This window comes from Triticum aestivum, chromosome 4B (genome assembly GCF_018294505.1).
Source record: "Triticum aestivum cultivar Chinese Spring chromosome 4B, IWGSC CS RefSeq v2.1, whole genome shotgun sequence".
In the NCBI taxonomy this organism is placed as follows: Eukaryota; Viridiplantae; Streptophyta; class Magnoliopsida; order Poales; family Poaceae; genus Triticum; species Triticum aestivum.
Window position 1 is genome coordinate 655,689,281 of NC_057804.1, and position 14,561 is coordinate 655,703,841.

The 14,561-nt window shown below is 48.2% G+C and overlaps 1 protein-coding gene across 1 annotated transcript; it reads left to right on the plus strand.

Annotated features, from left to right (window-relative positions):
- The first annotated feature begins 1,358 nt into the window (after positions 1–1,358).
- LOC123089676 (flavin-containing monooxygenase FMO GS-OX-like 3) lies at positions 1,359–4,337 on the plus strand. Its single transcript, XM_044511293.1, has 7 exons — positions 1,359–1,977; positions 2,103–2,173; positions 2,551–2,700; positions 3,218–3,300; positions 3,415–3,550; positions 3,645–3,824; positions 3,959–4,337. Exons 1-7 carry the CDS (start codon positions 1,419–1,421, stop codon positions 4,196–4,198), a joined length of 1,419 nt encoding a protein of 472 aa, XP_044367228.1. The 5' UTR covers positions 1,359–1,418; the 3' UTR covers positions 4,199–4,337.
- Positions 4,338–14,561: the final 10,224 nt, after the last annotated feature.

Sequence of the window (14,561 nt, forward strand, 5' to 3'; positions counted from 1 at the left end):
GGGACTAATGGGCTGGCCAGGCCCGAACGGTAGCCCTGTTTTCTACTAGTGGGAGACAGGACAGGGCCGGTCCTAGGCACCTTTTCGATGGAGACAGAGATGACTTGACATCACTATTGTGGGTGCGGCTTGTCCATTGTTCTTTTGCATGCGGTGACAGAACTTGTCATGGTCTTAGGCCAACTCCACCGCACGACCCTAAATCTATACCCATTTTGTCCGGATTTTGTCCGTATGGGGTAGAAATAGGGAGAATAAACGCCGGACAGAGGCCGGACAAACTCGTTGCACCCACCGCTGCTATCCTATATTTTGTTCGGATTTTGTCCATGGTGGGTGCACGTGGTGGGCCAGGTGCAGAAAAGGAGAGAGTGACAGGTGGGGGCGAGGGCGGACACAGACGGACGACGAGGACGCGAAGACGTCCGCTTTCTGTCCGCTTTGGCCCCAAACCGAGAGCAACTTTGCTCTGAAAATGAGGCAAAAGCGGACACGGACCGGACAAAATGTCCGTATGCTCCCATGCGTTGGATCGTTCGGTTTGTCTGTTTTACCCCAAACGGACACAAACGGACGATTTGGGATAAATTTGGGTCACACGGTGGAGTTGGCCTGAGAGATCCCTGTCTACGTGAACAGTACAGATTCCCAGCATATAGCCAGGTCGTTGTCCAGCCCGTGATTCAAAAACAGCAAATATAACCAACGAAGCAAATCACATGTCCCTGTTCAAACTTTGTCTCTCTCTCGCACTACATGCACATGCAAAGTCAGTCTTGGTCTAGAGAGAGGCGGTGCTAGACTAGACCCAAATCTGTTTGGTTCATATGTCTTAGGACTTTTTTTAGTCCCAACTAAAAAGTCGTTAGTTCCTAAAAAGTCCCCATCTGTTTGGTTCCTGTGACTAAACATGGATTAAAAAACCATGTTACAACTAAAAGTCCCAAAAAACTCTTCCTCAAGGTCTTTTTTCATAAGTCCCAAATGACCACTTTAAGTCTCTATAAGTCCCTTATGTTTGGTCTAGATGAAACTAAAAAAACTTTTTAAAGTACCTACACCAATAAGTCTCCTGTAAACAAACACCCCCTTATTCTTGGGCTTAACGAGGCAACAAAGCTGGCAACGAAGTCATTGGCTGCAGTGAAGCGCACACATCTCGAAGTACTCCCTTCGTTCCACCATGCATGCTTTTCATTTGTCAAAATATAGATGTATCTAGACATGTTTTAGTATAAGGTATATCCATTTTTAAACAAATGAAAGTCAAGTATTTTGAAACGGAGGCGGTACAAATAAGGGAATCCAGTCTCGTGGAGGAAAATAGCCAGCTCCATCAACTGCTCCATATGAAGAAGACGACACACGCGACGACGAGAGAGCAGGCCAGCCGAGACTTGGAGACTTTTCCTCCTCAGATGCCATCGCGCCGCGTCGCCGTGATCGGCGCGGGGGCGGCCGGCCTGGTGGCTGCGCGGGAGCTGCGGCGGGAGGGCCACGCGCCGGCGCCCGTCGTCTTCGAGCGCGCAGTCGGCGTGGGCGGCACCTGGCGCTACGACGACGCGGCCTCGGCGGACCCGCTCGGCGCCGGCGGCGTCCACGGCAGCCTCTACGCATCCCTCCGCACCAACCTGCCCCGCGAGTCCATGGGCTTCCTCGACTTCCCCTTCGTCGCCGATGAGGGCTCCATTGACCCGCGCAGGTTCCCCGGGCACCAGGAGGTGCTCCGATACCTCGAGACGTTCGCGCGGCGCTTCGATCTCCTTGGGCTGGTCCGGCTCCAGACCGAGGTGGTCGGCGTCCGCCGCAGCAGGGTCGACGGCGTGGGCGCGGGTGCGGCGGGCTGGACGGTCTCCTACTGCTCGAGGAAGCTCGCCGGCGGGGAACTACAGGAGGAGGAGGAGCAGTCGGAGGTGTTCGACGCCGTTGTCGTCTGCAACGGCCACTTCGCCGAGCCCCTCCTCGCGGACATCGCCGGTAATGCATCGCTCCATGCCAGTCACTCATCTTACATACTGTTGCATGCTGTACTGGTCAGTGAAGTTACTAGTAGACATTTTCATGGCGATGTGGATCGATGTAGCGAGATGAATGATGTGCAGGCATAGGCGGCTGGCCCGGGAAGCAACTGCACAGCCACAGCTACCGTGTGCCCGACCCGTTCCACGGCCAAGTGCGTCTCATCTACTCACTTTGTTTTCATCTTACCTTTCATACTAGCTTTGTCCTAATTAAATCGAACTTTGTAAAGTCTTACCTAGCTTGTTTATACTAAACTAGATAGATGACAATATAATCATTTACAATAATAAGTGGGAATATATTCAACGATGAATCAAATATATTGATTTGGTATTTCAATGCTAATGTTTTTGTATGAAGTTGGACAAAGAATGACTTAAGGGTTAAGGCAAATCTAATATGCCGAGTAAATAAAAAAGAAGGGAATATAATCCTTGCATCATCTGAATTTATTGTTAATTTTTGACTGACCGGTAGCACATGAGGAACAACTGCATGTTAATTGTATGTTATTCGTGACTAGCTTAGGTCGTGGTGGTAATAGGATACCACCCCAGCGGGATGGACATCTCGAGGGACATCGCCGGCGTTGCCAAAGAGGTCCATGTCGCCATTCGAGCGGCTCCTGCCGAGATGCAGAGCGCCACTGCCCATGCCAACCTGTGGCTACATCCCATGGTAATTACTTGGTACTACAATGTAGCATCAACAACTTTATTATTCTCAATTGCGATGCTAAATATCCTGTCAGACACAATCATCAACTTCATTTTGCATCTTACTATGTGGAAAATCTGAGATGCAACAAACAAAAAGATCTTGCAAGACTTAGAGGTCCACCCACAAACCAAAATCAGAGACATTATCGATTATCTTACTCAATGGTCACTGGTCACATAGTTTTAAAACTGATACGCTTGTACTTATGGGTCACGCCGGTCTGTGGCGATTACCTCTCTTCACGCTTTGTGTGACACGTACACCCTGTGAACTTAACACAGTTTGAAATAGAGCCCCCCCCCCCCCCCCCCCCAACCATTTCTGAAGAAAAAAAGAACTACTCTCTCTGTTTCATAATATAAGATGTTTTTTTTACACTAGTGCATTATAGGATGGAGGGAGCATGTAGTATCACCATCACGCCCAAATCCAATTCCCGCATCACCTCAAGCTAGAGATGTACTCTTTATTGCAGATTGAATGTGCCGAGGAAGATGGCAGCGTGGTGTTCCAGGATGGCAGTCGGGTCAAGGCGGACTCAATCGTGCACTGCACAGGGTAAGTATATATGTATATATCATCATAGGCTAATTCTGGATGCAATCGTGCTCGTACATGGTCGGTAATTACATATGTTGGCGGATGTGCATTTATACAAACAGTCATATATAGGTACAAGTACGGGTTCCCGTTCCTGGAGGAGGATGGTATAGTGAGCGTGGACAACAACCGTGTGGGTCCGCTTTACAAGCACGTGTTCCCGCCACAGTTGGCCCCTCACATCTCCTTCATTGGATTACCATTCAAGGTCGGTCGGCCGATCAGTAGCTTAATTTGCGTACTATTGGAACTGGTATCCTATAGCTTAAATGTTTGATGCGGATCTCAATGTGTCTGTCTAGTTGATCCTTTTTCCAGTGTTCCGGCTCCAGAGCAACTGGGTGGCGGGAGCACTGTCAGGAAGGATCGAGCTCCCGTCACCGGAGGAGATGATGTTGGATGTCATGGCATTTTACTCCGACATGGAAGCCCGCGGATGGCCCAAAAGATTCACACATAACCTAGGAGTGGAAGCATGGACGGTCAGTGCAGTGTACTACCTACGCTACATATACATGTCATTCATACTTTTCGATGCTTATATATATAGTAAACTTAAATACTTTTCGATTCATATAGTAAACTTATATACAGAACCTGCTTTCGCATGTTGCAGTTTGAGTATCAGGACTGGTTGGCGGAGCAGTGCGGGCTGGAGAAGATGGAAGAGTGGAGGAGGGTGATATACGTTGCGGCGAGAGCGAGGGTGTTGGTCCGGCCGGAGAGCTACCGTGACGAGTGGGACGACGACCAACTGGTGGCCCAAGCACACATCACCTCATCGACGGCTACTTATGGTTTAGCTTCTGTCGGCTTCTCGTCCCTTCGGGGACATGCGATAAAAGAGTTTAGATGAACTTGTCGAGAAATAACTAGAATCTAAAGAAAGGGCTTTACAAAAAGTGAACTAGCCGTGGCAGAGTAATATTCTATCACTAGACCATTGGTGCTTCAAAGAGCATTTGATTTGAAAATAGTACATGATTCGAAGAACATTTTTACTTCTAACACTATAGTTTTGCGGGGATACTCCTGACACTGTTAGTAGACCAAATTGACAAAAATGTCACATTAGGAACAAATTGTGTTTGGTTTGAGTCCCGCAAAAAATAAAATAAAAATAGCCCATCCGAAATTTTGACATCACCAAAGCAAAATCATGAACAAAATCTGGCAAGTCATTGTTAGTAGGATGACAGCTATTGTACCTAGCAAAATTGCTAGACCTTCATTTGGTTTGCACCCAACCAAATTCATAAACACTTGATTCCTTTTCAGTATTCATGATGAGTCAACAGCCAACACGGTTTAAAAATACTTAATCCACTACAATATGACAAAACACACGGAGTGGGTGTGTAAAGAGTACTTCCTCTGTAAGCAAATATAAGACGTTTTAGGTCACTACTTAGTGATCTGAAATGTCATATATGCGTTTAAGGAGGGAGTACATATTTTATTTACTGTACTAACTGCTATAAAGCCAGTTATTTACTGTACTTACCGCTTTACAACACTGAACATTATTGTGTACTTACCGCTTTACAACACCGAACATTATTAAGTGTACTTACCGCTTTACAACACCGAACATTATTAAGTGTACTTACCGCTTTACAACACCGAACATTATTAAGTGTACTTACCGCTTTACAACACCGAACATTATTGTACTGGATGCGTCTAGCAAGCAAACATTATCCAAAATACTCAGTGTTAGCAAAATCCTTGTCTGCAAAACCTCCCGGCGACCAAATAGGGAAAGCACATTGCCTGGTCATTAAGCGATGTTCGTAGGCCAGACAATGCGACATGCCCCAGGTGCCCCAGGAGCTATGGACCCCCATCAACCATTCTATGATGCATATTTTCATGTTTTATTGTTTTGAACATGTTATTTTCATGTTTTAAGGTAAACTTACACTAGTAGAAAAGGGGGCAATGGTCCAGGCCAGGTCAGCCCATTAGTCCCGGTTGTGACCAGAACCGGGATCAATGGTGGCATTGGACCCGGTTCGTGAGCCCCGGGGGCCGGCCGGGCCACGTGGGCCATTGGTCCCGGTTCGTCTGGACCTTTTGGTCCCGGTTGGTGGGACGAACCGGGACCAATGGGCCTCGCTCCTGGCCCACCACCATTGGTCCCGGTTGGTGGCATGAATCGGGACCAAAGGCTGCCCTTTAGTCCCGGTTCATGCCACCAACCGGGACCAATGAGGTGCCTATATATACCCCCTCGCGTAAGAGCAGAGCACACTGCTCTGTTTTTTCTGGCAGCCGAGGGGGAGAGGGCTTGGTGGTGCTCTAGCTCACCTCCTATGCACACAAGGTGTTCGATGGAATGCCCGAGCCACACTACTTAAGCTTTCTCCTCTCCAAGCTCGACCTCCAAGCTCCATTTTCCTCAATATTTGTCTAGGTTTAGCGGTCCGTCACGCCCCGTCCCCATCTTCACCGCCGTCGATCACCCGCGCCGATCTCATCGCCGGCACCACCGTGGTGAGCCTCTTGTTCTTATCTTCTTTCTGAAAGGAAAAATATTCTTACTTGTATGTTTAGATAGATACTTGTATTATTTTCTTACTTTTATTATTGCATCTTATATAGTGCGATGGTTTTGGTATCCGCCCCCGTCGGCCCTCGTCCTGTCTATGATTCGGATGTGGTATATATTATCTTTTCATAACTATTGGTTCATTTATTGTTTATGAAATTATGCCGACCAACGTGACATAGATTTTATTTATCTAGGAGGTTGTTGAACCGGAAATTCCAACCGACCCTATTGTCGAGAGGTTAAATTTAGTTGAAGAAGAAAACAATTTCTTGAAGGAAAAAATAAGAAAAATTGAGGAGGAGAAGATGATATTGGAGTTGCATGTTGCGGATGTCGTCGATGATCACAAGATCAAGATGGATGCAATGCGCTTGAAGATTAGAAAGATTAGAAAATATGCCATTCATACCGAGGCTTGGTATCATTATGCCGTTGGATCAGTTGTTACCTTGGTTGCGATTATGATCGCATTTGTTTTCGCATTGAAATGTTTTACATAGTTTCAATGTATGGTTTAATTAATTTAGTATGCTGATGAGAGCTTTTTCTATTAATTTGCTTAAGATGAGAACTATGTATGTACTTTGGTTTTAATGTGATGATGAACTTCTATTAATTTGGTCACTTAATTATCTATTCATGATGTTCTGTAATGATTTTTGACACACTTAATTATATATAATGCACGCAGATGAACCGGCAATGGATGTACGGTAACAGACACACCTCCGAGTACATTAAGGGCGTGCATGATTTTCTCGAAGTGGCTGAGGCAAACAAGCAGAATGGTTTTATGTGTTGTCCATGCCCTATATGTGGGAATACGAAGTCTTACTCTGACCGGAAAATCCTTCACACCCACCTGCTTTACAAGGGTTTCATGCCACACTATAATGTTTGGACGAGGCACGGAGAAATAGGGGTTATGATGGAAGACGGCGAAGAAGAAGAGTACGATGACAACTATGTGCCCCCTGAATACGGTGATGCTACTGAACATCAAGAGGAACCAGACGATGTGCACGATGATGCTGCAACGGGCGAAGCTGCTGAAGATCAAGAGGAACCAGACGATGTGCCCGATGATGATGATCTCCGCCGGGTCATTGTCGATGCAAGGACGCAATGCGAAAGTCAAAAGGAGAAGCTGAAGTTCGATCGCATGTTAGAGGATCACAAAAAAGGGTTGTACCCCAATTGCGAAGATGGCAACACAAAGCTCGGTACCGTACTGGAATTGCTGCAGTGGAAGGCAGAGAATGTTGTGCCAGACAAAGGATTTGAGAAGCTACTGAAAATATTGAAGAAGAAGCTTCCAAAGGATAACGAATTGCCCGACAGTACATACGCAGCAAAGAAGGTCGTATGCCCTCTAGGATTGGAGGTGCAGAAGATACATGCATGCCCTAATGACTGCATCCTCTACCGCGGTGCGTACAAGGATCTGAACGCATGCCCGGTATGCGGTGCATTACGGTATAAGATCAGACGAGATGACCCTGGTGATGTTGACGGCGAGCCCCCCAGGAAGAGGGTTCCTGCGAAGGTGATGTGGTATGCTCCTATAATACCACGGTTGAAACGTCTGTTCAGAAACGGAGAGCATGCCAAGTTGATGCGATGGCACAGTGAGGACCGTAAGAAAGACGGGAAGTTGAGAGCACCCGCTGACGGGTCGCAGTGGAGAAAAATCGAGAGAAAGTACTGGGCTGAGTTTGCACGTGACCCAAGGAACGTATGGTTTGCTTTAAGCGCGGATGGCATTAATCCTTTCGGGGAGCAGAGCAGCAATCACAGCACCTGGCCCGTGACTCTATGTATGTATAACCTTCCTCCTTGGATGTGCATGAAGCGGAAGTTCATTATGATGCCAGTTCTCATCCAAGGCCCTAAGCAACCCGGCAACGACATTGATGTGTACCTAAGGCCATTAAATGAAGAACTTTTACAGCGGTGGAATGGAAACGGTGTACGTACGTGGGATGAGCACAAACAGGAGGAATTTGACCTAAAGGCGTTGCTATTCGTGACCATCAACGATTGGCCCGCTCTCAGTAACCTTTCAGGATAGACAAACAAGGGATACCACGCATGCACGCACTGTTTACTTGACACCGAAAGTATATACCTGGGAAGCTGCAGGAAGAATGTGTACCTGGGCCATCGTCGATTTCTTCCGACCAACCATCAATGTCGAAAGAAAGGCAAGCATTTCAAAGGCGAGGCAGATCACCGGAAGAAGCCCGCCATGCGTACCGGTGATCACGTACTTGCTATGGTCAATGATTTACACGTAATCTTTGGAAAGGGTCCCGACGCACTAGCTGTTCCGAATGACGCTGGGGGACACGCACCCATGTGGAAGAAGAAATCTATATTTTGGGACCTACCCTACTGGAAAGACCTAGAGGTCCGCTCTTCAATTGACGTGATGCACGTGACGAAGAACCTTTGCGTGAACCTGCTAGGCTTCTTGGGCGTGTATGGAAAGACAAAAGATACAGCTGAGGCACGGGAGGACCTGCAACGTTTGCACGAAAAAGACGGCATGCCTCCAAAGCAGTATGAAGGTCCTGCCAGCTATGCTCTTACCAAAGAAGAGAAGGAAATCTTCTTTGAATGCCTGCTTAGTATGAAGGTCCCGACTGGCTTCTCGTCGAATATAAAGGGAATAATAAATATGCCAGAGAAAAAGTTCCAGAACCTAAAGTCTCATGACTGCCACGTGATTATGACGCAACTGCTTCCGGTTGCATTGAGGGGGCTTCTACAGGAAAACGTCCGATTAGCCATTGTGAAGCTATGTGCATTCCTCAATGCAATCCCTCAGAAGGTGATCGATCCAGAAATCATACCAAGGCTAAGGAGTGATGTGGTGCAATGTCTTGTCAGTTTCGAGCTGGTGTTCCCACCATCCTTCTTCAATATCATGACGCACGTCCTAGTTCATCTAGTCGACGAGATTGTCATTCTGGGCCCCGTATTTCTACACAATATGTACCCCTTTGAGAGGTTCATGGGAGTCCTAAAGAAATATGTCCGTAACCGCGCTAGACCAGAAGGAAGCATCTCCATGGGCCATCAAACAGAGGATGTCATCGAGTTTTGTGTTGACTTCATTCCTGGCCTTAAGAAGATAGGTCTCCCTAAATCGCGGTATGAGGGGAGACTGACTGGAAAAGGCACGCTTGGAAGGGACTCAATAATATGCAGGGACGGATATTCTTGGTCTCAAGCACACTACACAGTTCTACAGAACTCTACCTTGGTGACCCCGTATGTCGATGAACACAAGAACAGTCTGCGCTCCAAACACCCGGAGCAGTGCGACGACTGGATTACATGTGAACACATCAAGACTTTCAGCAGTTGGTTGGAAACACGTCTCAGAGGTGACAACACTGTTTGTGATGAGCTGTACTTGTTGTCCAGGGGACCATCTTCGACTATTACGATTTGGAAAGGATACGAGATAAATGGGAATACATTTTACACGATTGACCGAGATCAAAAGAGCACCAACCAAAACAGCGGTGTCCGCTTTGATGCAACAACCGAGAGGGGAAAGGACACGTATTATGGTTACATAGTGGACATATGGGAACTTGACTACGGACATGATTTTAAGGTTCCTTTGTTTAAGTGCAAATGGGTCAATCTGTCAGGAGGCGGGGTACAGGTAGACCCACAGTACGGAATGACAACAGTGGATCTGAAAAATCTTGGATACATTGACGAACCGTTCGTCCTAGCCAATGATGTGGCATAGGTTATCTATGTGAAGGACATGTCTACCAGACCGAGAAAAGAAAAGATAAGGAAGCGAATAGATCATACGATGAGCCAAAGCGCCACATAGTTCTTTCAGGAAAAAGAGACATCGTGGGAGTGGAGGGCAAGACAGACATGTCTGAAAATTATGAAAAGTTTCATGAAATTCCTCCCTTCAAAGTCAAGGGTGACCCCAGCATCCTGATAAACGATGAAGATTATTCATGGTTACGGCGCAATAAGCAAATGACACAAGCGAAGAAAAAGTGAAGACTTTCTCCCGCAACTATTATGATGATACCATGCCAAGTTTGTAACAGACGAGTATGATACCATTGTCCGTTTTGTACATGCACATGCTATGTGGGTGAAATTATAATACCATGCCAACTTTCAACTTTTTCAGAGTTCATTTGAAATGCTTTAATGTCTTATGGTTCGGCCCTCGTAATACCATTAATCCCGGTTCGCTCCTTGTCAACTATGTTCTCACCAAGAACACTCTCAAGAGGGCATCCACGTGGGCCATTGGTCCCGGTTCGTCTGGACCTTTTTTCTCTATAGGCGCATCTATGTTTATTTTTTTAGTAAAGTTAATCACAAACTTGTGATTCACACAAATTTCAAAGAATTCAAATTTTAACTATTCAAATTTGAAAACTAATGGCACTAACAGAAAGTTTATAATTTTTCTAAAACTAAAAGCAAAAAGAATTAAAAAATAAAACAAAAAACAAAAGAAAATAAATAATGCAAAAAACAAAACTAAAAAACTAAAAAAACAAAAAAATGCCACCTATTGGGCCACCACGGCCTGAATACCACTAGAAACCCAACCTGGGCCAGGATTCAGGCCCGCAGAAGGCCCAATAGGCCCACAACAGCATAGTGTGAGATTAGGCCCGAAAGCCTGCAGTTGAGAGGAGCTCGAGAGGGTGGGCGCAGCAGCGCTTATAAACCACTCTCTAGCCCTCTCAACTAGCGAGGTGGGACTAAACTTTGGCCGCGACACGGGCAGCACAGGGGCCTTTGGTTTCGGTTGGTGGCAACAACCGGGACTAAAGGGGGCATTGGAACCGTTTCGTGGCACCAACCGGGACCAATACCCCACCTTTAGTCCCGGTTGGTGCCACCATGCGGGACCAAAGGCCGCCGCTTCCCGCCCTTTGGGCTGCTGAAAAGAGGTCTTTGGTCCCGGTTGGTGGCCCCAACCGAGACTAAAGGGGGCATTGGTCCCGGTTCGTGCCACGAACCGGGACCAATGCTCTTGCTATATATACATCACTTAGCAGTTTTCGACCAAATTCTCCACTTCTCCCCCGATGACCCCTGCTCCTCCTTGTCGCCGTCACCGCCCGACGCCCCTGCTCCACCTTGACGTCGTCGCCGCCACCGACGCCGTCAGGCTGCTCGCCTTCGCTGTCGCCACCGACGACGTCAGGCTGCTCGCCTTCGTCGTCGCCGCCGCCCCCTATGAGCACATGCTCCTGCGCTCCTCTCGTCCCGCGCCCCTGCGCGGCCGCCGCGCGGCCGCCCCTGTCCTGCGCGGCCGCCGCCGCTGCCCTGCGCGGCCGCCGCGTGCCGCCCTGTCCTGCGCGGCCGCCGCCGCTGCCCTGCGCGGCCGCCGCCGCTGCCCTGCGCGGCCGCCGCGTGCCGCCCTGTCCTGCGCGGCCGCCGCCGCTGCCCTGCGCGACCGCCGCGCCGCCGCCCTACCCTGCGCGGCCGCCGTGCCGCTGCCCCTGCCCTGCGCTGGCGCCGCGCGCCGCCCCTGCCCTGCATTTTTCATAGCATTTTTCATATTTTTCGGTGTATATGTGTTTGTATGTGTATATATGTGTACATGTTCATAGTATTTTTTTCGTAAGTGTATTTTTTTGTTCATTGCATTTTTTCATATATATATATATATATAATATATATATGTATGTGGTAGCTATATGATGAATGGATGTGGTTATCTATGTATGAATATAATGTTCATAGCATTTTTTTATATATGTTTTTTAATATATGTATTAATTTTTTATTTAGGTTGTTAGTAGATATCGATTTTAGGTTAGTGTAGAGGAAAAAGTAAAATAAGGAAAAGGAAGAAAAGAAGAAGAAGGAAGAAGGAAGAAGAAGAAGAAAAAGAAGGAGAGGAAAAAGGAAAATAAGAAGAGGAAGAAAGGAGAAGAAGAGGAGAGGAAGAAGAGGAGAAATAAATAAGAAGAGGAAAAAAGAAGAAAAAGAAGAGGAGAAGAAGAAAGGAATAGAGGAGAAGAAGAAAAAAAATAGAAATTTCATCTTTTTTTTTCTTCGATCTTCTCCTTTGTCGTCGTCGATATACCCCTCCAGATAACTTCAACATGAGGGGCGGTCGATATATATACCCCCTCCCGAATAACTTAGACATGAGGGGCGGTCGATATATATACCCCCCCCCCCTCGGCCCTCTCGCTCGACCAAAACTCTCGAGGACACTCAAACCCTAGAGAAAAAACGATGTTGGTCTCCTACCCCCTCCCGCTGCGCCCCTACCCGACAAACTCTCTTGAGGCCACCCAAATTTACCAAGTTAAAAGAGCGTTGTCGTCGAGGCCACCCCAAACCCTTGAAGCGTTGTGTTGAGGCCACCCCAAACCCTTGAAGCATTGTCTAGGCCACCCCAAACCCTAGAGAAGCAGCGTCAAGGCCACTAACATGATTCCTTATTGTGATTAGCTAGCTAGTTCTACGTTTACCACTAATATATATCCATCTGTACCATGTTTGAATAATAATTGACATGTTGTAAATATTTGCAGAAACTATGGAGCACTCCCGAGAGGAAGCAACAGAAGCAATGTTGGGGGAGATAATCGCAAAAGGAAGTGATGTCGTTGCGTCATTTTTCAATGACACCGATGGTCAGGAAGGACTGGGTGAAGAAGAGGGCTATGTTCATGATGGCTCTGGCCATTAATGCCGGTACAAGAAGAGGGCTATGTTCATGATGGCTCCGGTGACCCAATGGAGGTACAAGAAGGAGATCGTGCTGACTGCTCCGGTGACCAAACCGAGTCCAGACAGGTATATATATATTAGTTAAGCCCGTGCTGACTAGTTAATTGATGCATTCATTGTTTTGGTATATGTACACATATTAATTAACTCTCGTCTTTCTTCCTTTTTCTAGCCCTCCGGATCGAGCACAACTTCGGTAAGGAGACGAGGCTCGAAGAAAAAGTTGAGCTCGAATGAAAAGTTTGAGATCACAGCAATCGCGTGTGACGGCGAACCGATTGAACCCATCCGAACAAAGAACGCATTTGCTGCTCAGTGCGGGGTTCTTGTTAGGGACAAGATCCCGATCAGCATCCACCAATGGTATAAGCCTAAGGAGGAAGACCCTCAGGTGTCTTATGTCAATGATATGCGGAAAGATGATCTTTGGACTGAGCTGAAGGCAAATTTCACCCTACCGCCAGAGGAGGATCCGGAGAAGCCACTTAAAGAGCAATTAATCAAGTTCTGTGCTCTTAAGAAGATGGCAGGCCTATTCAGGAGGTGGAGGAAAGAGCTGAAAAAGTTTGTCGACAAAGAAGAGACACCAGAATTCATCGACAAATATGAGAAGATCAGAGATCACCGGCCCGCATTTGTGGCCTACACGACATCGGAAAAGAGTAAGAAGATGTCGGCGAAAAACAAGCAAAATGCTGCGAAGAAGAAGTTTCACCATCGCACGGGGTCAGGTGGCTACTTCAAAGCCCGGCCTAAGTGGTCCAAGGCTGAGAATGATCTGCTTGATAAAGGGATCGAACCGGAGACAATGAGATGGCCAGACCGTTGCCGGACTTGGTTCTTCGGGGCTGGCGGAACCTTGGACCCTGTATCAGGGAAGTGCCGTTCGATGGACGAGCAACTGAAAACACCACTCACAAGGCTTCGGCAGTATATCAATGCAGCGCAGCAAGGGACGTTCGTTCCAGACAGGGAGAAGGACGAGCTCATAATGGCCCTCGGGAATCCTGAGCACCCTGGACGGACACGAGGAACGCCAGGCTCCATTCCGTGAAAGGTTGGTTTTCCGGACGTAGGGGTTACAAAACCAACGAGAGGAGGAAGAAATTGGAGCAGAGCCAACTGCAGGCGCTGCACGAAAGGGTAATGGGGCTAGAGGAACGAGAAGCAGATTGCAACAAACGACCTGTCGAAGCTTCCCCCGAAGCTACCCCGCCATCTCAGCGGAGAAGCAGTGTGGCTTCCACCGAGCTGCTTCAGCCGGAGCATGTCTTGACGGCTCCTACCAGCTATCCCGTGGATGCTATCATGGAGGCTCAAAATTGCCACATTATGACGCGATGGATGAATTTGACGGTCAAGGCGGCTGTTGGCTTTGTTTATCCTACTGAACACGGCGCAACTTTTCACTGCCGACCGATTCCAGAAGGATATGCTAGGGTGATGGTGGATGAAATAACGGAGGGATTTGAGGACCTCCAGCTTGACTACCCTACCGGTGAAGGGGAGACTAGGCTGGGTTCTGCTCTGAAGACTCCATGCCTATGGCGGAAGGAGCTCATCAACCTTCCGAACTGGACGCCTCTGCCTCCTCCTCCTCCTCCGGCGAGTCAGGGCACTCCGCCTCCTCCACCGCCTCCTCCTCCGGCGAGTGACGGTTAGGGCATTGGGCCTCCTTCTCCGGCGCGTGGCGGCACTCCACCTCCTTCTCCGCCTGCGCCGGCGCGCCCCAGCAGCTAGCAGCCTCCTCCTTCTCCGGCGTGTGGTGGCACTCCGCCTCCTTCTCCGCCTGTGCCGGCGCGCCCGAGCAGCCGACAGCCTCCTCCTTCTCCGGCGCGTGGTGGCACTCCGCCTCCTTCTTCGCCTGCGCCGGCGCGCCCGAGCAGCCAGCAACCTCCTCCTTCTCCGC

What these genes read in the sequence shown, in the direction of transcription:
- LOC123089676 (XM_044511293.1), top strand. Translation starts at nt 1,419, where the DNA reads ATGCCATCGCGCCGCGTCGCCGTGATCGGCGCGGGGGCGGCCGGCCTG. An exon ending in CCTCCTCGCGGACATCGCCG is followed by an intron (nt 1,978 to 2,102) that starts GTAATGCATCGC and finishes AATGATGTGCAG; the next exon opens with GCATAGGCGGCTGGCCCGGG. An exon ending in TCAATCGTGCACTGCACAGG is followed by an intron (nt 3,301 to 3,414) that starts GTAAGTATATAT and finishes AGTCATATATAG; the next exon opens with GTACAAGTACGGGTTCCCGT.